Source organism: Erythrolamprus reginae, chromosome 7, assembly GCF_031021105.1.
Source record: "Erythrolamprus reginae isolate rEryReg1 chromosome 7, rEryReg1.hap1, whole genome shotgun sequence".
In the NCBI taxonomy this organism is placed as follows: domain Eukaryota; kingdom Metazoa; phylum Chordata; class Lepidosauria; order Squamata; family Dipsadidae; genus Erythrolamprus; species Erythrolamprus reginae.
Genome location: NC_091956.1, coordinates 35,744,067 through 35,766,784, shown reverse-complemented (window position 1 = coordinate 35,766,784; position 22,718 = coordinate 35,744,067). Strand labels below are relative to the sequence as shown.

General features: G+C 42.4%; 1 protein-coding gene across 1 annotated transcript in view; it reads right to left on the bottom strand.

Moving 5' to 3' along the window:
• The window catches only part of LOC139170318 (gamma-aminobutyric acid receptor subunit alpha-2), a 302,125-nt gene that overhangs the window by 161,032 nt on the left and 118,375 nt on the right, over positions 1–22,718 (bottom strand). Inside the window, exon 4 of the mRNA XM_070757344.1 lies at positions 16,396–16,463. Within this exon, the coding sequence (XP_070613445.1) occupies positions 16,396–16,463 (68 nt within the window). The remainder of the gene's footprint in view (positions 1–16,395; positions 16,464–22,718) is intronic.

The window sequence follows — 22,718 nt, the reverse complement described above, 5'->3', positions numbered from 1 at the left end:
AATATATATATACACATTTACAAAAACATAACAAAAAGAAAATAGACAAAAAATAAAACAAAACAAGACTAAACAAAACAAATTCAGACAAAAATAATAATAAATTATAATCATTATATTGATTAATTACTTATTTAAGTACAATAAACAATATTGACTATAACAATAAACAAATAATATAATATATGTTATTTAAATTCTCTTATGAGGAGGAAAGTCATAAATCATCTTCTCTGAAATCAAGTTATTTTCTGGTGAAGTATACAATCAGTATCTACTATTATTTCTTTTGGTTGTCCATCTATTTTTAAATTGTTTTTATTTTCTTAGCCGCCTTCATACATTCTTAGTTAGTTAGTTTCGTTTCATACAGATTTTTTTTCCTAAAAATTTCTATCTGTATATCGTTTGTAATTTATTATATCAAAAAAGGAAAAAAAGGTATTGTTATTGTTGTGTTTTAATTTAAGTTTTAATTTCTTCTTTTAAACCAATCATAAAAGTACTTCCATGTTTTATAATATTCGGAGTCTTCCTTGTTTTTTAATTTAAAAGTTAATGCATCGGATTCTGCACAATCTAATATTTTTTTTAAGTATCAATGCATCGTCGGGAGGTTTTGGTTGTTTCCAATATTGGGCTATTGCCATTCGTGTTGCGGTCAATATATGTATTAATAAGTAATATTTATTTTTATCTATTTTTTTATCTATAATTCCAAGAAGGAATGCTTCGGGTTTTCTATTTACTTTAATTTGTAGCATATCTGTTATCCATCTTTGTATTTTAATCCAGAAGTTTTTAATTATTGGGCAGGTCCACCAGATATGGTAATAAGTCTCCATTTTTTCCTTGCATCTCCAACACTGTGGGTTTATTCCTTTATACATTTGTGATAATCTTGCCGGGGGGAGATGCCATTGATAGTACATTTTCTATAGGTTTTCTCTAAATGCTGTTGACTTTGTCAATTTGTAATTTCTGGTCCAGATTATATCCCATTTATCTAAGTTTATATTATAACCAAAATTTCTACACCAGCTATGTATATTGTTTTTAACTATATAGTCCTCCATTTTATAATTTAGCATGTATTTGTAAATTTTCGAAATCATCTTCTTATCCTGACTTAAAATTATTTTATCTGTTTCTTTTATTTGCATCTCATTTCTTTTTCCCTCCTGATATCTTGACTTTATTAAGTTATATGTCCACCAATCCATTGTTATTCCATTTTTTTCTAATTGCTCTCTTGTTTTTAATTCACCATTTCCTTCTAGTAATTGATAGTAATTAAGCATTTTGTTTAAATCTCTTGAGTTGGGATATATCGTCGCCTCCATACTGGAGAACCATTTCGGGATTTGTGGGTAATATATTCTTTTAATTCTGGTCCAGACCTCATATATTGAATTCCTAATTATGTGTTGTCTAAAATATTTGTGTATCTTTTCTTTTTTATCCCATAGAAAGGCATGCCACCCTATCATCAAATCATCTTTATCTCTTTTCATCTATCTCTTTTTTGTTCAATCTAAACATTTCTCCCAGTACAATCTTGTGCTGTGAATTCTCCCGCTTGTCTACACATATCCCAAACTCCTTACCAAAGTATCTTCCTTTGCCTCCAATTATTGATTTGTCTGTTTTATTTTCTTTGGTCTTTTTTCCTTTATCAGCTGATTTGTCTTTTGCTCCAATCCTTGATTTATTTGTTGATGTGGGCAATCCATCTGTCCTTTCCACTCCTTTTGCTTACCATTTTTCTGATCCTCCTCTTTGTTAAATTGTTGCTTTATTTGGTGATTTTTCTGAATCATATTTTTTCCCTGTTTGTGTTTCATTTGTTACTTAAATGGTCCATTTCATCCAATCTTTCAATTGCTTCCACCAATTCATGGGAAGTTTGGTCTTTATTCTTTGCAAAATGTTTTCCATTTTTTAAAAAAAACAGAATTTATTACCTTTTAGTCTTTTTTTATAAAAACAATAATACAATAAATACAATAAGTGATTCTGCATTGTTACATCATTGCATCTTCTTCTTTTGAGCTTTATCACATTTTATATATCTGAACATACTATACTAATATTATGTTGTTATAATAGCTGAAATACTTATATTTTTCTATTTACATATTCACATGTTATACTTCTATTTTAGCTATTTCTTTTTCTTTTTGTTTTTCTATGCTCGATCCAATGGAACCATCTATTCCATATTTCAAAATACTCTGAGTCGTTCTGGCTTCACAAGTAAATTGTTATCCTGCCCATCTCAGCCCATTCATATATTTTACTGATTATTGTGCTTGCTGGGGGGATTCTCAAATCTTTCCAGAATTGGGCAAAGGTAATCCTAGCCACCGTGGTGATATGAAGTATAAGATAATGCTCTTAATGCTCTTGGTTAGTTATTCTTGAATATTCCTAAGAGAAGGAGTTTCAGTGTAAATTCTATTTGTAGTTGGGTAATTTCCTGTATCCATTTGTGTCCAGAATAATTTTGTGTCAGGGCACAGCCACCACATGTGGAAGAAGGTGGCTAATATTTTTTTTTGCACTGCCAACAAATCGGATTTAAATTTGGATAAATCTTTACCAATCGTGTCGGGGCTAAATACCATCTATAGCCTATTTCATCATAATTCTCTTTGCATGATACTGCTTTTGATAATTTAATCTACTCCCAATCTGCCAAGTGAATATTATGTCCTATGTTTTGGGCCCAGGTTATCAAAGGTCCAAAACTCTAAAATGTATCCCAAAGTATTTGCAATGTCGTGTCCTCCCTTTTTATTTTCTTGAAAAAAAGAAAGTGATTTCTTTCTTTATGAATGGTTCAAAATCTTTTTCCTGTAAGATTTCTCATTTTAAAGTCCATCTTGACACTTTCCATTTGCCTTTCCATTAAATAGTTAGAGGATTTTGGTCCGCCCAAACATTGGTTCAATATCAACTTTTTGTATTCGATTTGTCAAATCCAAGTTGTCCATACCATATCAATTTTTGACCAAGATTTGTGTATAAAAAAGTAGAATGCAAATTGTTATTCTTTTAAATGTCTCTCTCTTCAAATATCAACCAACTTCCATTCATCTGCCATATTAAAAAATGAATTAGGTAAACTTCTCCTTTTCCCTTTATTTTCTTTGCTAGGTTTATAGTCCAGGTCAGTTTCAACACAGTTCTGGTTTCTAGTAGAATTTTAGCTATTACAAATAACTTTTACTAAATGCAGTATTTCATAAACAAAGAAACTCCATCTTTATTCTCTTCCTTCCGTATTCAAAATACACTCCATACTAGCACATTTCTTATTCTCCCGTTATCTTTCCTAATTACATTCCTTTTGCATTCCTCCCAGCCTGCACCGTTCACCAAGATTTATGTACTCACAGCATGATTCAAAAACATCAGAAATGACTAGAAAATAACACAGAATGAGTTGCTTGCTTGGGAGCTGAACGGGAACACCTTCCATTTTTGTTCTAAAACATTGAAACTCCACCCTTCTTCCCCACTGACCCCCTGACATACCAAATATATCACTCCCGTATTTAACCCATTCCTCCCCTTAATATCTTCTTTCAAACACTTGTTTTTGGACCCTTCTGAATTTAGGATCGACCCCGAGAACTTCTAATTTTTCCTTGCTAGATTCTGGACTCATAGCACCATCCTGTTGCTGGCCTCCCACCTGTTCTACTACCTGTAACCCCGGGCCCACCACTAATTCATAAACACTATCTGTATCAGAGTCCTCAATTTCTTCATCATCCTCCGACTGACCAGGTATGTACAACACCATCCCCCTCCTCAGGGTCCCTCCCCTCCCCTGGAGGAAAATTAGGGTGAGGTTTATCAGGGAAATGAACATGAAAGTTAGCAATCAAAGCAGGAGCATCAAAGTCATGAGCATCCATCCAAACAGTGGTGTCAGGCCCGCCTTTGGACCATTCCACCTGGTATAGGAAACGGTCGTTGAGTCAATGAGAATCCCAGATGCTAGTAATGTCCAAGCGTCACAGTGGAATGCGAAGGACGGCATCCAGATGGGAGAGAGCAGGACCGGCAGGGCCCGGGAGTGGGTCTTGAAGTGGAGAGTCAGTGGAGATTGGCAGCAATAGTGAGTGATGAAAAATGGGATGCACCCACATGGAAGAAGGTAGAATCAAATGGTATGTGACAGGATTGATGACCTTTTCAACAGGGAAAAGCCCAATGAAATGTTGATCCAGCTTAGAGTGAAGTTCAGAAGAAAGATATTTGGTAGAAAGCCAAACTTGATCACCAACAGTCAATGGGGGAGTGTCTCTGCGGGAATGATCGGCAAAGCATTTGTAGTCTTCTTTGGCTTGAGTTAAGGAACATTGGACGAGTTGGTGAATGGCACATAAGTTGTTGAGAAAATCATCAGCACGTGGAAATGGCGAATCAGCAGGAGTGAGCGGAAACAAGCAGGGATGGAACCTGTAGGTGGTGCAGAATGGTGTGGTCTGGGTAGAGGTATGTTCAGAGTTATTAAAGGCAAACTCAGCTACAGAGATATATTTGGACCAATCGTTTTGTTTGCCGTGAACAAAACAACGGAGGTATTGTTGCAGAATGACAATACATTTTTCTGTGCCCCCATCAGTTTGGGGGTGATGGATAGATGCCAGGGACATCTTGACTTGGAGAGAGGTCATGAGTTCATTCCAAAACTGGGCATTGAATTGCAGACCGCGGTCGGAGACGATGGTGTCGGGTTATCCATGGAGGCAGAAGATAAATAGGTGAGCAGTGATTTTGTCTGTAGGGATTCGACGACAAGGGATGAAATGAGCCATCTTGCTTAACATGTCCACTACTACAAATATAGCAGTGAACCCTTGGGAAACAGGTAAGCAGGTGAGGAAGGCCATAGAAATGGTACCCCAGGGTCTTTCAGGTGTAGGTAAAGGTTGCAATAATCCTGGAGGGGGTCCAGTGGCGGCTTTGGCTCAGCGACCACAGATACATGAGTTAACGTAGGTACTGACATCATGGCGGAGTCTGGGCCACCAAAAGGTACAAGGAATGAGGCATAGGGTTTTGAAGAGGCCAAAATGGCCGGCAGCGGGATTATCGTGACAGTGGTTGAGGATGAGACCTTGGAGTGGACCTGCGTGAAAGTAGAGCAGGTCATGGTAGCGGAGCAAGTCCTCAGTGACGGTCCATGGAGAATCAGGTTCTAGATCTTGTTTTCTTTGGGTGACAAAGGGGTCCTGGCATTGCGCTTCCCGAATTCTTTGGTGAAGATCTACCACAGTGTGGGTGGCTGCAATCGACACAAGAGGCAGAATGGTACGAAGCGGCGCAGGTTCGTGGTTTTGAGTGTATTCAGGTTTGCGAGACACAGTGTCTGTTTGTTTGTAGTCCCACTTAGAAATGTAGGTAATGCGGAAGTCGAATCTGGCAAAGAAGAAGGACCATCGGATTTGTCTCTGGCTTAGCTTCCTGGCAGTTTGGAGAAATTCCACGTTTTTGTGGTCAGTTCTGACCTGTACTTAGTGACGGGCTCCTTTATCGTCGGAGACGTTGGCTTTGACGATAAATGGACAGCAGGGATCAGGGTATTGAAGAATAGGTTCTTGCATGAAAGCTTTTTTGAGATTAAAAAAGGCTTATTGTTCTTCGGTGCCCCAATGAAATGGAATGTTTTTCTGGAGAAGGCGAGTGAAGGGTGCAGTCAAGGTGGCAAAGTTAGGGATAGAGGTTCAGTAGTAGTTGACAAAACCCAGAAATCGTTGGACATCTTTGGCTCAAGCTGGTGGTTGCCATGTTTGCAAGGCGTTGAGTTTTTTGGTGTCCATGGCGATGCCCTGAGGGGAAATGACATGGCCTAAGAAGTCGATGGCTGTTTGGAAAAATTGGCATTTTTCTAACTTTGCATAAAGGTGGTGTTGTCGGAGGCATTGGAGTATTTGTCGTAAGTGGTGTAGGTGAGTTTCTGGTGAAGGAGAGTATATCAAAATGTCATCAATGTAGATGATCATGAAGTGGTCAATAAAGTCTTTAAAGATCTCATTAAAAAAATGTTGGAATACTGCAGGTGCATTGGTAAGTCCAAAAGGCATGACAGTAAATTCAAAATGGCCATAGCGGGTGGTGAAGGCGATCTTCCATTCATCGCCTTGACGGATGCGAATGAGGTTGTAGGCACCTCATAAGTCGATTTTGGTGAAAATGGTTGCTGTACAGAGGTGGTCCATGAGTTCCAAGATTAAAGAGAGAGGTTAGCGGTTGCGAATGGTAATGGAATTGAGTTTACGATAGTCACAGCAAAGTCTAAGGTCTCCGGTTTTCTTTTTGACAAAAAGTACTGGGGCGAAGAGGAGGGTTGGATGAAACCTCTGGCAAGATTCTGGTCAATAAAGTCTTTTAAGGCGGCTGATTCGGGTTGAGACATTGAATAGAGGCATCCAGCAGGAAGTTTGGCATTGGGTAAGAGGTCAATGGTACAGTTGTAGGGTCGGGGGGTAACTGGTCTGCTTTTTTTTCATCGAAAATGTCGGCGAAGTGAGCAATCTCTGGTGGGAGGGTGCTGGCGAGTTGGGCAGGAAGTGGAGGGGTAAACGGTGGATGGATGTGGTCGACACATTGTAGACTTGGAAAGGAAATTCAGTTTTGAGACCACACGATGTGGGGATCGTGGATTCTGAGCCATGCTAATCCAAGGACCATAGGAAATTGGAGGCCTCTTGTGACATAAAATTGAATAGTTCTTCGTGGTGTTCAATGGTTAAGGTAAGTGGTTGGGTCTGGAATTTGATTGGACCAGACAAGAGAACTCAGCCATCGATGGTTTCAACAATAATAGGAGGTGTGACGGGGCATAATGGTATGGCATTAGAATGAGCAAAGGTTTCATTCATGAAGTTGGTGGTGGGTCCAGAATCCTCTAAGGCAATAGCAGGGAGGATTTTCGGTGGTTTTTCTAAATTCACCCTAGTGGCTAAGATCAGGTATCTTGACGGTCTCGGTTCCTCTGTCTTATCATTGTCATTTGGTTTGGTGTCTGCCTGGCCTAAGTTTTGCTTTAGGCCAGGCTCTGGTCATTTCCCGGCAAGGTAGACTGCACCTGAAACATGGGTGCGGTGTTCGAGACTGGAGCAAGTAGTTATCATGTGTCCAGCCTCCCCACAATACATGCATAGACCTGCTCGACGTTTGGCTCTCTCGGCTTCACTCAGGCAAGGCCTGGCCGTACCGAGATCCATTGGTTCCTCTCGAGCGATGACCATTGGTCAGTTTCCCGTGTCTGTTGGTATCTGGAAGGGACGTCTTGGCATGGAGTTGAAACCTTTGTTTTGAAATCTTTGGCGTGGAGCTGGCACTGGTCTGGTTTTCTATCCAAACAGCTTTTCGTATCTGGCGGCATGGTCCCGGCAGATGAGAATTTAGTCTCGATGGTCAAACAGGTCTCGTAGAGTTCATTTAACGTGTTAGGTGTTGGTTGTCGTGTCATCTCATGCACAATTCTGGGTTTCAGGACATCTTGGAACAGTTTCATAAGGGCTTCCTCATTCCAATTCAGGGGTGTGACTAGTTTCTGGAAGTCAGAGATATACTCCGAGATGGTCTTATTGCCCATGTGCAGTTTGCGTAACTGAGTGATAGCGTTTTGTACATGCATGGGGTCTTAAAATTCTTGTTCAAACCTCTGGCAAAAAGCAGCATAATTTTGCAGGATTGGATCCTGGCTTGCTAAAAAGTGCATTGCCCACTCAAATGCAGCACCTTTACACAGACCTATCATGAAAGAGACTTTCATAGCATCCCTAGCAATGTCCTCAGGTGATGAATTGAAAAAGTTCTGACATTCTTGTAGAAATACATCAAGTTTATCTCTTGCCCCTGTAAAAACGGATGGCTTAGCTAAGTAAATCTTTGGCCTTGATTGAATGATTACTTGTGGTTGCACGGGGGCTGCACCTTTATTTTCTAATGCGATGATTTGCGCCTGTAGAGTAGTTACAATTTTTGTTAACAGTTGAACATCATTAGCTAAATTGGCCATCCTGAGCTGGCTGGTTGAATTTCTTAATTAATTCAATGTTGGGGAGTTTCAACACTGTTCTGGTTTCTGGTAGAATTTTAGCTATTACAAACAACTCTTACTAAATGCAGTATTTCATAAACAAAGAACCTCCATCTTTATTCTCTTCCTTCGGTATTCAAAATACACTTCATAATAGCACATTTCTTGTTCTCCCTTTATCTTTCCCAATTACATTCCTTTTGCATTCCTCATAGCCTCCTCCATTCACCAAGATTTATGTACTCACAGCGTGATTCAAAAACAGCAGAAATGACTAGAAAATAACACAGAATGAGTTTGCTTGCTTGGGAGCTGAACAGGAACACCTTCCATTTTTGTTCTACAACATTGAAACTCCACCCTTCTTCCCCACTGACCCCCTGACGTACCAAATACATCACTCCCGTATTTAACCCATTCCTCCCCTTAATATCATCTTCCAAATACTTGTTCCTTACGTTTTTGGACCCTTCTGAATTTAGGATCAACCCAGCAAACGTCTGATTTTTCCTCGCTAGATTCTGGACTCATAGCACCATCCTGTGGCTGGCCTCCCACCTGTTCTACTACCTGTAACTCCGGGCCCACCACTAATTCATAAACACTATCTGTATCAGAGTCCTCAAGTTCTTCATCACCCTCCAACTGACCAGGAGTATGTACAACATCAACCAGTGAAGGACTACTAAAAATTTTACTACCCCACTGTGGGCGTGACTTATGCAGGATGACCTGCATTTTCTTTCAACATCTTTCAGTGCAAATTGGGTGCTCTGGGTTTGAGCTCCATTTTCACTGCCCCATTGTGCCTCCCTCCCCCCGGTCCGGACAGTAGCCCACCCCTGTTTTCAACTATAGCATTAAAATCTCCTAGAAGAAAAATATTCTCATAGTCTAACTCATTAATTTTCTTATGTAATTTTGTATAAATCTTGATAGTCATTCAGAGCATATATTGCAATCAACGAAATCAACAAAATCAGCCAAAAACGTTATATCTACCACTAATATTCTACCTTCTTCATCAGTGTATATATTTTTAATTCTATTTTCTTCTGTATGTACAAAGCCATTCCTCTTTTACTTTAATCTACTAATGTCACATAAAGTTCTTCCAGACAATTATTCTCTAAACATTTCTTAAGTTGCTTTCTAACATGTACTTTCTAGAAACATATTATGTCCCTATTTAATTATTTAAGTTTGTTGAATATTCTATTTCTCTTATTTGGTGAATTGAGTCCATTAACATTTATCGAAATAAATTTTGATAAATGGTATTCTTTTCATTACCATTTTTCTTTATTATTTGCCTTCTATTGAAATTTTTTGCAGTTCTTTTTCCCATTCTTGTGCAGTTAGTTGTAATTCTTGTGCTCCTGCAACCACATCTAGTAAATACTCCTTGCTTAACTCTCTCAATACCTTCTTCGGTCTGTGAAAGTTCTTTTTCTAGCACCTTTACTCCTTCTTCTGTCTGTATAAAATTCTGTCTGTAAAATATTTCTGGTTTATTCACTGTGTCCAATCTCAATGTTTGTCCTTCCCAAACTAAAAATATGCCTTCTGGAACCAGCCAGTGAAAGTCGATTCTTCTTTCATTAAGCTTCCTAGTCAGGAATTGATATTCTCTTCATAAGACTCCCACTCTTTTTGGTACTTGCTTTTAAAACAGTGATCTCCTTTTCTTTATATTTAAGAGCAGTAGTTCTCAATTTTTGTAGTAATCACATTTACCGTATTTTTTGCTCCATAAGACGCAGTTTTTCTCCCCCCAAAGTAGGATGAAAAATCAGCCTCGTCTTATGGAGCGAAGATGCAGGCGGGGGGGGGGAGGCTGCGAACTCGGAAGCGCCATCCCGCCGGCTGGCTGGCTAGCTGCTGCCTGGCCCCCTCCCTCCCGGAGGAGGGTCTCCCTCTGCACCACCAGCGGCGCTCCCCCCGCCAGCCAGCCAGCCAAGCCCCGCACCCGCCGGAACCGGCTCCTCGCTCTCCCCCTGCCGCCCGCCGTGTTTTCAGGAGGTGGGGAGGGTCAGGCGGCCCACCAAGGCCAGGAGGGATGCCACTGCCCCCCTTTCCCTCTCTCCGCCCGCCGCTGCGCATCCTTGACGCTGAGAGGAAATGCCGGCAAAGGTTTTTCTCAGCGGAGGCCGTTGTCTGTTGCTCTCACTCACTCTCGTTCTCTCTCCGTTCTTCTCAGCGGTGACGCGCGCACGCCCTGCCCGCCTCACCTTTGCCGAGAGCACTTTCGTCCCGGGCTCTCAGCAAGGGGGTTGTAGGAGAGGCGGTTGCGCGCGCTCCCTATCTCCCTGCTAGCCCACTCGGAATATTCAAAATAAGAAAAGCCTTTGCTGGTGAAGGTTTTTCTTATTTTGAATATTCCGAGTGGGCTAGCAGGGAGATAGGGAGCGCGTGCCACCGCCCGTGCGCCCCCGACATTGAATATCACCTTTGCCGCTGGCCCCGCCTCTCCTACAACCCCCTTGCTGAGAGCCCGGGATGAAAGTGCTCTCGGCAAAGGTGAGGCGGGCAGGGCGTGCGCGCATCACCGCTGAGAACGGAGAGAGAACGAGAGTGAGTGAGAGCAACAGACAGCAAGATAGAGAGAAAGTGAGAAAGAGAGAGTGAGAGAAAGGGGGGGAGAGAAAGAGATAGCAAGAGAGAGAGAACAAGAGAGAGAAAGAGCGTGAGAAAGAAAACAAGAGAGAAAGAGTGAGAGAGAGAGAAAGCAAAAGAGACAGAAAGAAAACAAGAGAGAAAGTGAGAAGAAGAGAGAGAAAGAGGGGGAGAGAGAGAAAGAGAGAGGGGGAGAGAGAGAAAGAGAGGGAGAGGGAGAAAGAGAGTGGGAGAGGGGGAGAGATAGCAAGAGAGGGAGAGAGAGAAAGAGAGAGGGAAAGGGGGGAGAGGGGGGAGAGAAAGAGAGAGGGAGAGGGGGGAGAGATAGCAAGAGAGGGAGAGAGAGAGAGGGAAAGGGGGAGAGAGGGGGGAGAGAAAGAGAGAGGGAGGGAGAGAGAGGAGATAAAGGAAGAGGAAAGAGAGAAAGGAAGAGAAAGAAAGAAAGAGGGATAGAAAGAGAGAGAGAGAGATGCTCAGTGAGCCTTTCTTTGAAGTTGCCTTTCTTTCTTTCTCTCTTTCTCTTTCTCTCTTGCTCTCTTGCTCTTTCATTCTTTTTTCTTTCTCTTGCTTTCTTTCTTTCTCTTGCTTTCTCTCCTTCCTTCCCTCCTTCCATTTCTTTCATTCCCCCTCTCTATTTTTATTTCTCTTTCATTTTCTTTATTTCTCTCTTTCTTGCTTTCTTTCTTGCTCTTTTTCTTTCTCTCTTTCTTGCTTTCTTTCTTGCTCTTTTTCTTTCTCTCTTTTACCTTCCCTTCCTCTATTTCTTCTTTTCTTTTTCCTTCCTACCTTCTTCCCTCCCTCCCTCCCTTCACTCATTCCTCTCTTACTCTCCCCTTTCATAGGTTTCCTTGCTTCCTTCCTCTGTTCCTGTCCCTTCCCCCTTTCTTTCTTTCTTTCCTTCCTTCCTTTCCTCCCTCCATTTCTTGCTTTCCTTTTCCTTCCTCCCTTCTTTCCTCCCTCCCTCCCTTCTTTCACTCCTTCCTCTCTTCCTCTCCCCTTTTTGGCTCAAAATATTTTTTTTCTATTTTCCTCCTCTATAATCTAGGTGCGTCTTATCAGCAGGTGCGTCTTATAGAGCGAAAAATACGGTAAGTGCCTTTTTGGTAAATCTTAAATGTACTTCTCTTGGTAAATTGTGTCTCATTGCATATCTGGTATGTACATGATAAACGTCATCAATATCATTTAATAATTTTTCTTTTCCTTCTTCCATAGCATTTACCAAAATTTCCATTATTCCACCATTAAGATTTCTTTCTTTTATCATCTAGAATGTTTTGAAAACCTAAATAAAATTCAGACCTGTCCATCTCTAAAATTGTGGTGATACTTTTTTGCCTTTTGTTAAATGCCATCAATTCATTCATTTTTCTGTTATGTCTTTCTACCTTTTCTTCCACTTTCTCAATATGTTGTTCATTTTTTTTCTCTGACTCCTCTGACTTCTTTCATTTCTATTTTCATTTGATTTATATTCTCATTGACTGATTTAAGATCTTTGCCTAAGGTTTGAAACATATTTTTAACTTCTGCTGTCTCCATTTTTTGTCCAATGCTTGGTGATGCTGGTGTTGTTGTAGAAATACTGGAAAAAAGATAGGGTATCTTCTTTGAAGCCATTTTGTAATCCAATTAACAATTTAAAATCCAATCAAATGGATATGAAAATCCGATGCCAAAAGCATCAACAAAAAATATTTGTAATCCAAACAAGCTGGATATGGAAACCTGATATCAAAATAGACATCCAGAAAATATATTTATAATCCAACCAAAATGGGTATAGGTACCCAATGACAAAATCAATATCTACAAAAAGTACAGTGATCCCTCGATTTTCGCGATCTCGTTCTTCGCGAAACGCTATATCGCGATTTTTCCACCCGATGACGTCACTCTCTTCCTTCCTTTCTCATCTTTCTTTCTCTCTCTCTTTCTCTCTCTTGCTTCTTCCTCTCTCACACTCTCTTCCTCCCTCTCTCATCTTTTTCTTTCCTTCTCTCTCTTTCTCTATCTCTCCCCCTCTTGCTGGCGGGCGGCGGGCGGGCGGGCGGGGCGCATCAGCGAGGAGCTGGGGTTTCCCCTTTGCGTGGGCGGCGGGGAAACCCGGATCTTCGTCTGCTCGCTGCTGCTGCAGCCGCCCAGCAGCTGATCTGCTCGGCGGCAGCAGCGAGGAGACGAATCGGGCTTTCCCCTTTGCGTGGGCGGCGGGGAAACCCGGATCTTCGTCTGCTCGCTGCTGCTGCAGGCAGGCAGGCGGCGGACAAGCGGCGGGCAGGTGGCGGACAAGCGGCGGGCAGGCGGCGGACAAGCGGCGGGCGGGCAGGCAGGCGGCGGACAAGCGGCGGGCGGACAAGCGGCGGGCGGACAAGCGGTGGACAAGCAGCGGGCGGACAAGCGGCGGACAAGCGGCGGGCGGACAAGCGGCAGGCAGACAAGCGGCGGGCAGGCAGGCGGCGGACAAGCGGCGGACAAGCGGCGGGCGGACAAGCGGTGGACAAGCGGCAGGCAGGCTGCGGACAAGCGGCGGGCAGGCGGGCGGGCTGGCAGGCGGCGGACAAGCGGTGGACAAGCGGCGGGCGGACAAGCGGCGGGCGGACAAGCGGCGGGCGGACAAGCGGCGGGCAGACAAGCGGCGGGCAGGCAGGCGGCGGACAAGCGGCGGGCATGCGGCGGACAAGCGGCGGGCAGGTGGCGGACAAGCGGCGGGCGGGCAGGCAGGCGGCGGACAAGCGGCGGGCGGACAAGCGGCGGGCGGACAAGCGGCGGGCAGACAAGCGGCGGACAAGCAGCGGGCGGACAAGCAGCGGACAAGCGGCGGGCAGACAAGCGGCGGGCAGACAAGCGGCGGGCAGGCAGGCGGCGGACAAGCGGCGGGCGGACAAGCGGCGGACAAGCGGCGGGCGGACAAGCGGCGGGCGGACAAGCGGCGGGCGGACAAGCGGCGGGCGGGCAAGCGGCGGACAAGCGGCGGGCGGACAAGCGGCGGGCAGGCGGCGGGCGGACAAGCGGCGGACAAGCGGCGGGTGGACAAGCCGCGGACAAGCGGCGGGTGGACAAGCGGCGGGCGGACAAGCGGCGGGCGGACAAGCCGCGGGCGGACAAGCCGCGGGCGGACAAGCTGCGGGCAGGCAGCGGACAAGCGGCGGGCAGGCAGCGGACAAGTGGCGGGCGGGCTGGCAGGCGGCGGGCTGGCAGGCGGCGGACAAGCGGCAGGCGGACAAGCGGCGGGCGGACAAGCGGCGGGCGGACAAGCGGCGGGCGCAGCAGCAGCGAGGAGCCGAAGATCGGGGTTTCCCCTTTGCATGGGCGGCAGGGAAACCCCGATCTTCGGCTCCTCGCTGCTGCGGCGCTGCCGAGCAGATCAGCTGCTGGGCGGCGGAAGGAACCTTCCCTGGGTCTTCCCAGGTGGGGAAGTAAAAACACCATCTGCGCATGCGCGGCCATGGAAAAAAGGGTGCGCATGCGCAGATGGTGTTTTTACTTCCGCACCACTATATTGCGAAAAATCGAGTATCGCGAGGGGTCTTGGAACGTAACCCTCGCGATACTCGAGGGATCACTGTATTTATAATTCAATCAAAATAATCCCCCCTCCAATAAAGGGGGGGGAGAAAAAGAAGGAGAAAAAAATCACCCCGCTTGTTGGCAAAAAAGAAAAGAAAAAAGCAATACATTAATTTCCAATGGATTCCAAAGAGAGGCAATCAACAACTTAATCCAAAAAGAGACACCCCCCAAGAACCAAGACACAGAACAGGACAATGGCATCGCCCTCCTCCCTTACACCAAAGGCACCACAGATAAAATCAGTAAAATTCTCCGCAAACACAACATCAGGACAGCCTTTGGTAAAGATAAGAAAATAGTTTTTGAGGAAGTGAAGGCCTCAGATTTGTCTTTTGGTCAGTTGTGTTCTGTGGTTTTTTGATTAAATACATGGATCAGGTCCACATTATTATTATTATTATTATTATTGTTATTATTATTATTATTATTATTATTATTATTATTATTATTATTATTATTATGTCAATACAACACAGCAAACGAGATCACTATGCTGGATTTCGTATTTCATCACCAGTCGGGCGCTTCCCAAGCACCTAAGACTGCGTGATGTAGTGGCGAAGTATGTTTGCCGATCCCTGTAAAGCAGCCTTTTGCGATTGACAGATGGAGATTTTGTCAATTCTGATGGTTTTCAAATGTCCACTGAGATCCTTTGGCACTGCGCCCAGCGTGCCAAGTACCACTGGGACTACTTTCACTGGCTTATGCCAGAGTCGTTGAAGCTCGATTTTTAGATCTTCGTATTTCACTAATTTCTCTAGCTGCTTCTCCTCAATTCTGCAACGTGGGATTGCGATGTCGATGATCCATACTCTCTTTTTCTCCACAATCAGGATGTCTGGTGTGTTATGCTTCAGAATTCGGTCCGTCTGAAGTCGGAAGTCCCACAGTAGTTTTGCTTGCTCATTTTTGACCACTTTTTCGGGCTTATGATCCCACCAGTTCTTTGCCACTGGGAAATGGCAGTTCCGGTAAAAGTTCCAGTGGATCATCTGTGCCACAGCATCATGTCTATGCTTGCAGTCAGTCTGTGCAATCTTTCTGCAGCAGCTGAGTATGTGATCGATTGTTTCATCTGTTTCTTTACAGAGTCTGCACTTTGGATTGTCTGTTGATTTTTCAATTCTGGCTTTGACAGCATTTGTTCTAATGGCCTATTCTTGTGCTGCCAGTATCAGTCCTTCTGTCTCCTTTTTGAGTGTTGCACTTGTAATATGTTAAAGGGTTAAATAAGGTTCAGGAGGGAAGTGTTTTTAATAGGAAAGTGAACACAAGAACAAGGGGACACAATCTGAAGTTAGTTGGGGGAAAGATCAAAAGCAATGTGAGGAAATATTATTTCACTGAAAGAGTAGTAGATCCTTGGAACAAACTTCCAGCAGACGTGGTTGGTAAATCCACAGTAACTGAATTTAAACATGCCTGGGATAAACATATATCCATCCTAAGATAAAACACAGGAAATAGTATAAGGGCAGACTAGATGGACCATGAGGTCTTTTTCTGCCGTCAGTCTTCTATGTTTCTATGTTTCTATGTTTCTATGTTTCTATGTTTCTATGTTTCTAGCCATGACCAGGTCTTTTCTTTATCTACTTTGCCTTCAATCTTCTCCAAGAACTGGTCATGCAATGCTTTGTTCTGCCAACTGTCCATATGACATTGAGTTACAGTTTTTCTGTACTGGTCCTTAGTTTGCTTCACCTTTTTTTTATTATTATTATTATTATTATTATTATTATTATTATTATTATTATTAATTAGATTTGTGTGCCACCCCTCTATGAGGACTCGGAGTTCACATTCTGAGTTCCATCTGAAACTTTCTAAAACTTAAAACTTTCTAAAATCTCTCTCTCTCTCTCTCTCCCTCTGTGTGTGTCCATTTTAAAACTACACAAAATTTGCTATACAATATCTGAAAAACTAAAGTACGCATAGAAGCCACATAAAAATTTAAACTGTCATCCATCCATCCATTCCCATCAATTCTGAAATTTTGTAAGATCTGCAGAATATGAGGTCCTACACTTTGTTTATCTTATGCCTAAATCTGGCAGTGGTAGCTGGATATTTTTTCTGCTTCAGTTCAGGCATAACATCATATATATCTCAGAAGTTATTTCAATTGCCATACTTACCATGTCAGTATCTGAAACTGGTCCAAAACTGGTCACATAAATGTTTGTAAAAACTTCAGTTGTACTATCTGGAAGAAAAAAAGAAAAAAAAAGTGAATACAGTGGTACCTCGAGATAAGAGTTTAATTCGTTCCGGACCTGCGCTCTTAAGTCGAGCAGCTCTTATCTCGAACGACTTTTCCCCATAGGAATTAATGTAAATAATTTTAATTGGTTCCAGCCCTCAAAAAACTCACAAAGTTAGTCTAAATTATGCAAAAAGACATGTTTTTAATGAAGAAATGTACATGTACATATAAATGAATAATGAAGTTTCTTTCACTTAACTTGTAAACTTTCTTAAACTTTTAAATTTACATATGTTCAACTTCTCTGCCACCCAATCCTGTAGGACAGAGGTCCCCAACCCTTTTTGCACCAGGGACCGGCTTTAAGCGATCAAGAGAGGAATGGGTGAATGAATGGACAGAGGGTGGGAAGGAAGGAAGGAAAGAGGGAAGGGACCGGAACAGAGGAAGGAAGCAAGGAAACTTATGAAAGGGGAGAGTAAGAGAGGAATGAGTGAAGGGAGGGAGGGAAGAAGGTGGGAAGGAGAAAGAAAAGAAGAAATAGAGGAAGGGAAGGTAAAAGAGAGAAAGAAAAAGAGCAAGAAAGAAAGAAAGAAAGAAAGAAAGAAAGAAAGAAAGAAAGAAAGAAAGAAAGAAAGGGGGAAGGGACAGGAACAGAGGAAGGAAGCAAGGAAACTTATGAAAGGGGAGAGTAAGAGAGGAATGAGTGAAGGGAGGGAGGGAGGGAAGAAGGTGGGAAGGAGAAAGAAAAGAAGAAATAGAGGAAGGGAAGGTAAAAGAGAGAAAGAAAAAGAGCAAGAAAAAGAAAGCAATAATAATAATAATAATAATAATAATAATAATAATAATAATAATAATTCCCAGAATTCCTCCACCAATCATGCTACTTTAGGAATGGGAATTGAAGTCTATAAGCCTTAATCTTGCCAGGTTTGAAGACCCTTGCACTTCTAACGCTTAACTCAGGGATCTTCAAACTTGACGGTTTTAAGATTAGTGGACTTCAACCCTCAGAATTCCAAAACAAGGATTCTGGCGCCACCTAGTGGACGCTCGGCTCGTATCCCGAATTTGAGCTCGTAACTTGAACAGAAATGTCTCTTCCTTCCTAGCTCGTATCTGGAAATGCTCGCATGTAGAGCAGCTCGTATCTTGAGGTACCACTGTATCTGTTTTCTCCTTGGGAGATTATTAATTTATATACCACAATATATTTTATTTAACAAATATCACTACATTTCCTGTAATGTATTTTTCAATACAGCTTTGATTCCCTTGTTCATCACTAAGAACATACTATATAGTAAAACAATCTCAAAGAAGAACTAGTTAAATTTCTGTAAATCAAAATTTTGTATGGATGAAATGAATAATGAATAGCAATTCATAACCATCTCACATTTTATTCTATACATCTTAACTCTAAGTCTGAAACCATAGAAAGGCTTAAGACAACAAAATATTTTATAAATCAGAAATTTTTATACAAAGCTTCTGAGCTTTCAAAGCATTAGTACACATGTTATCTGAAGTAATGAAAATTAGTTAAAGTACTTTTGGAGCCAAGTATAAAAAACTGAAAAGGAGGCAAAAGATCATAGGGAAAAAAAAGAAATTTTTATCAATTTTTATTTTAAATGTTCTGCTTAACATACCGTATTTTTGGAGTGTAAGATGCACCGGAGTATAAGACGCACTTTAGTTTTTGGGGAGGAAAATAGGGAAAAGAATCTGCTTACCAGATATTCATCTGGCTAGCATCCTTAGTCTGATCAATTTCAGCACATTATTTTATCCCCTGGTTAGGGCTCGAAAAAAAACCTTATTTGGAGAAAGTAACAAAGCTTGCAAGCCAGTAAGAGCTGGGAACATTGTTAGAACCTGGTTAGGGCTGGAAAGAAAAATTATGAGCAAGAAGAGCAATGAAAAAAAATGCAAAGACTTAGGGCTTGGAAAACATTCTTAGCAGAGAGTAACAATGAAAGATCTTGCAAGCTGGTAAGAGCTGGAAAAATCGTTAACACCTGGTTATGGCTGGAAAGAAACATTTGAAGCAAGTTAAAGCAATGGAAAAAAACTGCAAAACCAGGGCTTGGAAAACATTCTTAGCAGAGAGTAACAATGAGAGCTTGCAAGCGGTAAGAGCTGGGAACATCATTAGCACCTGGTTAGGACTACTTGGAGCAAGTTAGAGTAATGAAAAAAACTCTGCAAAGATTTAGAGCTTGGAAAAAATTCTTTGCAGACAGTAACAATGATACAAACTGCAAGATAAGAGCTAGGAAGATCGTTAGCACCTAGTTAGGGCTGGGGAGAAAAAGCTTCCAAAAAAAGCTGCATTCAGAGTAAAAGACATACCTCAATTTTCAGCCTCTTTTAGGGAAGAAAAAGATGTGTCTTATACTCCGAAAAATACAGTACCTTTCTCATAGGTACATTACCAAAGATACTGTATTACCAAATGGTCCACTGTATATTCCCCACATCAACAGACACTAAAAAAAATGGTCAAGCCTGCAGAAAACCCTGAAATTAATAAAGCATCTTGTTGTATAAAACATTTATTGTTTTTTGATGAGGAGATTTTATAAACAAATTTCTAAATTGTTGGTAATTGTTCTGGTCCCGGCTACTGATATCCACCAATTTTCTCCAAGGCTTTGATATTACAACAATAAACTCTTTATTTTCTCTTTCAGCAGTTCAAAATACACACACTGGTTTTATTCTAGTAGCAGACAAGCTGACATGCAGGACTGGGGGGCTTTCTTAATAGTGGCAGGAAGATTGATGGCTTTATGACCCAATTAACTTTCCACTCCAAACTAGATAGGAAGCAAGGCTATAAATCTCTACATATAAGCAGAAGGCTTACCAGCAACATGTAACAAACAGCAGACTTTCTTCTGTATCTAAAGAAAACAGGCTAAATAAAACACACCATATTTTTGCGCAGTTTGTCCAAAACAAAGCTTCTTTTCCTGTTTCTGCAGGAAATGACATTTCCAATACACAGATGTACTAACTGCAGATTCAACACCTTTTTCTCTAACTGCAGATTCAAAACCTTTTCTCCTGGACTTCTTCCCTGCGATTAATCATTCTCCTGTATCTTGGATTTAACCATTCACATTTTGATAACCCATTACTATCTGACATAGATTCACTTTGCATGGTAACTTCAGCCACCTGAGGCTGATCAAAATCACTATCTTCTTCGGTGCCTTCTCCCGTCATCTGATAATCTTTCTAACCCAGGATAAACAAAGACACCCTTTTCTTCATCTTCAGAATTGGACATTTCCTGAGGCTGACAAGGATCACTCACAACAATGATAATAATATCACTACCACCACCACCATCATCTTGAGATTGAACTCAGGAGTTCAGTTGGACTTGTTGTTAACGTACCTGCCTCCCAGCTATGTTGCCCTGCCTGCACTCCACAGCCAGGTTGGCAGTGGAGTTCCCTAGGCTCATGGTCCTGGGGAATTTCAACTTGCCATCACTCTGTGAATCCTCTGATTCTCTGAGGCAATGATGGACATGACCCAGGTAATTCAGGGTGCGACTCATAGTGGTGAACACATGATTGACTTGGTATTTCTTTTGGGGCAGTGGAGTAATGATCTGGTATTAAGGGGTATAGACATATTTCCTTTGTCATGGTCAGATCATTCCTTGCTGAGGCTGGATTTTGAGATGCGGAGTCAATTAGGTATGTTGTGAATGTTCCCTGTCAGCCTCCAGGAATGTCAGATTCAGATGACGAAGAGACAAAAGCTGTAATGTACCCTGATTTAAGAGAAGTGGGGGAGAGCAATGGAGATGAGAGCGTACCTGAAAATCAGTTAGACGTTAGCATGGGAAACAGTTCTTCTTCAGAGAATGGGGGGGAGGGTAGATGACTATTGTACATACTCCTGGTCAGTTGGAGGATGATGAAGAAATTGAGGACTTTGATGCAGATATAGTTTATGAATTAGTGGTTACAGATAGTAGAACAGGTGGGAGGCAGCCACAGGATGTGGCTATGAGTCCAGAATCTAGCGAGGAAGAATCAGATGTTCACTGGGTCAATCCTAAATTCAGAAGGGTCCAAAAATGTAAGGAACAGGTGTTTGGAAGAAGATATTAAGGGGAGGAATGGGTTAAATAATGGAGTGATGTATTTGGTACGTCAGGGGGTCAGTGGGGAAGAAGGGTGGAGTTTCAATGTTGTAGGGCTAAAATGAAAGGTATTTCCATTCAGCTCCCAAGCAAGCAAATGCATGCTGTGTTATTTTACAGTAATTTCTGCTGTTTTGAATCATGCTGTGAGTATATAAATCTTGTTAAACAGAGAAGGCTGGGAGAAATGTATGAGGAATGCAATTAAGAAAGATAACGGGAGGAAGAGGAATGTGCTAGTATGAACTGTATTTTGAATACGGAAGGGAAGAGAAATAAAGATGGAGTTTCCTTGTTTATGAAATACTGCATTTAGTAAGAGTTATTTGTAATAGCTAAAGTTCTACCAGAAACCAGAACAGTGTTGAAACTCCCAACCTTTGAATTAATTAAGAAATTCAACCAGCCAACTCAGCATGGGCAATTTAGCTAATGATGTTCAACTGTTAGCACAAATGGTAACACAAATGCTTTACAGGTGCAAATCACTGCATTACAAACTCAAGGCGCAGCCCCCGTGCAACCACAAGTAATCATTCAATCAAGGCCAAAGATTTACTTAGCTAAGCCATCCGTTTTTACAGGGGCAAGAGATAAACTTGATGTATTTCTACAAGAATGTCAGAACTTTTTCAATTCATCGCCTGAGGACATTGCGAGGGATGCTATGAAAGTCTCTTTCATGATAGGTCTGTGTAAAGGTGCTGCATTTGAGTTGGCAATGCCCTTTTTAGCAGGCCAGGATCCAATCCTGCAAAATTATGCTGCTTTTTGCCAGAGGTTTGAACAAAAATTTCAGGACCACATGCATGTACAAAACGCTATCACTCAGTTACACAAATTTCACATGGGCAATAAGACCATCTCGGAGTATATCTCCAACTTCCGGAAACTAGTCACACCCCTGAATTGGAATGAGCAAGCCCTTATGGAACTGTTCCAAGATGTCCTGAAACCCAGAATTGTGCATGAGATGGCACGCCAACCAACACCTAACATGTTAAATGAACTCTACGAGACCTGTTTGACCATCGAGACTAAATTCTCATCTGCCCAGGACCGTGCCGCCAGATACAAAAACCAGTTTGGAGAGAGAAACAGACTAGTGCCAGCTCCACGCCAAAGATTTCAAAACAACTTTTTCAACTCCGTGCCAAGACGTCCCTTCCAGACACCAACAGACACAGGAAACCAACCAGTGGTCATCGCTCAAGAGGAACCAATGGATCTCGGTACGGCCAAACCTCTCCTGAGTGAAGCCGAGAAAGCCAAATGTCAAGCGGAAGGTCTATGCATGTATTGTGAAGAGTCTGGACACATGATAACAACTTGCCCTCCGAGAAGACGTCTCACTCCATCCACTCCAGTCTCGAACACCATGCCGGTGTTTCAGGTGCAGGCTATCTTGCTGGGAAACGGCCAAAGCCCGGCCTAAAGCAAACCTTAGCCCAGGCAGGCACCAAACCAAATGACAATGATAAGACAGAGGAAATGAGACCGTCAAGACACCTGACCTTAGCCACTAAGGTGAACTTAGAAAACCCACCCAAAACCCACCCTGCTATTGCCTTAGTGGATTCTGGACCCACCACCAACTTCATGGTTGAGACCTTCACTCGTTCTCATGCCATCCCATTGTGCCCCGTCACACCTCCTATTATTGTTAAAACCATCGATGGCTGAGTTCTCTTGTCCAGACCAATCAAATTCTAGACCCAACCACTTACCTTAACCATCGAACACCACGAAGAACCTATTCAATTTTATGTCACAAGAGGCCTCCAATTTCTTATGGTCCTTGGCTTAGCATGGCTCAGAATCCACGATCTCCACATCATGTGGTCCCAAAACCGAATTTCCTTTCCAAGTCTACAATGTGTCGACCACATCCGTCCACCGTTTACTACTCCACTTCCTCCCGAACTCGCCTGCACTCTCCCACCAGAGATTGCTGACTTCACCGATGTTTTCGATGAGAAAGAAACAGACCAGTTACCCCACCACCGACCCTACGACTGTACCATTGACTTCTTACCCGATGTCAAACTTCCTGCTGGATGCCTCTATTCAATGTCTCAACCCAA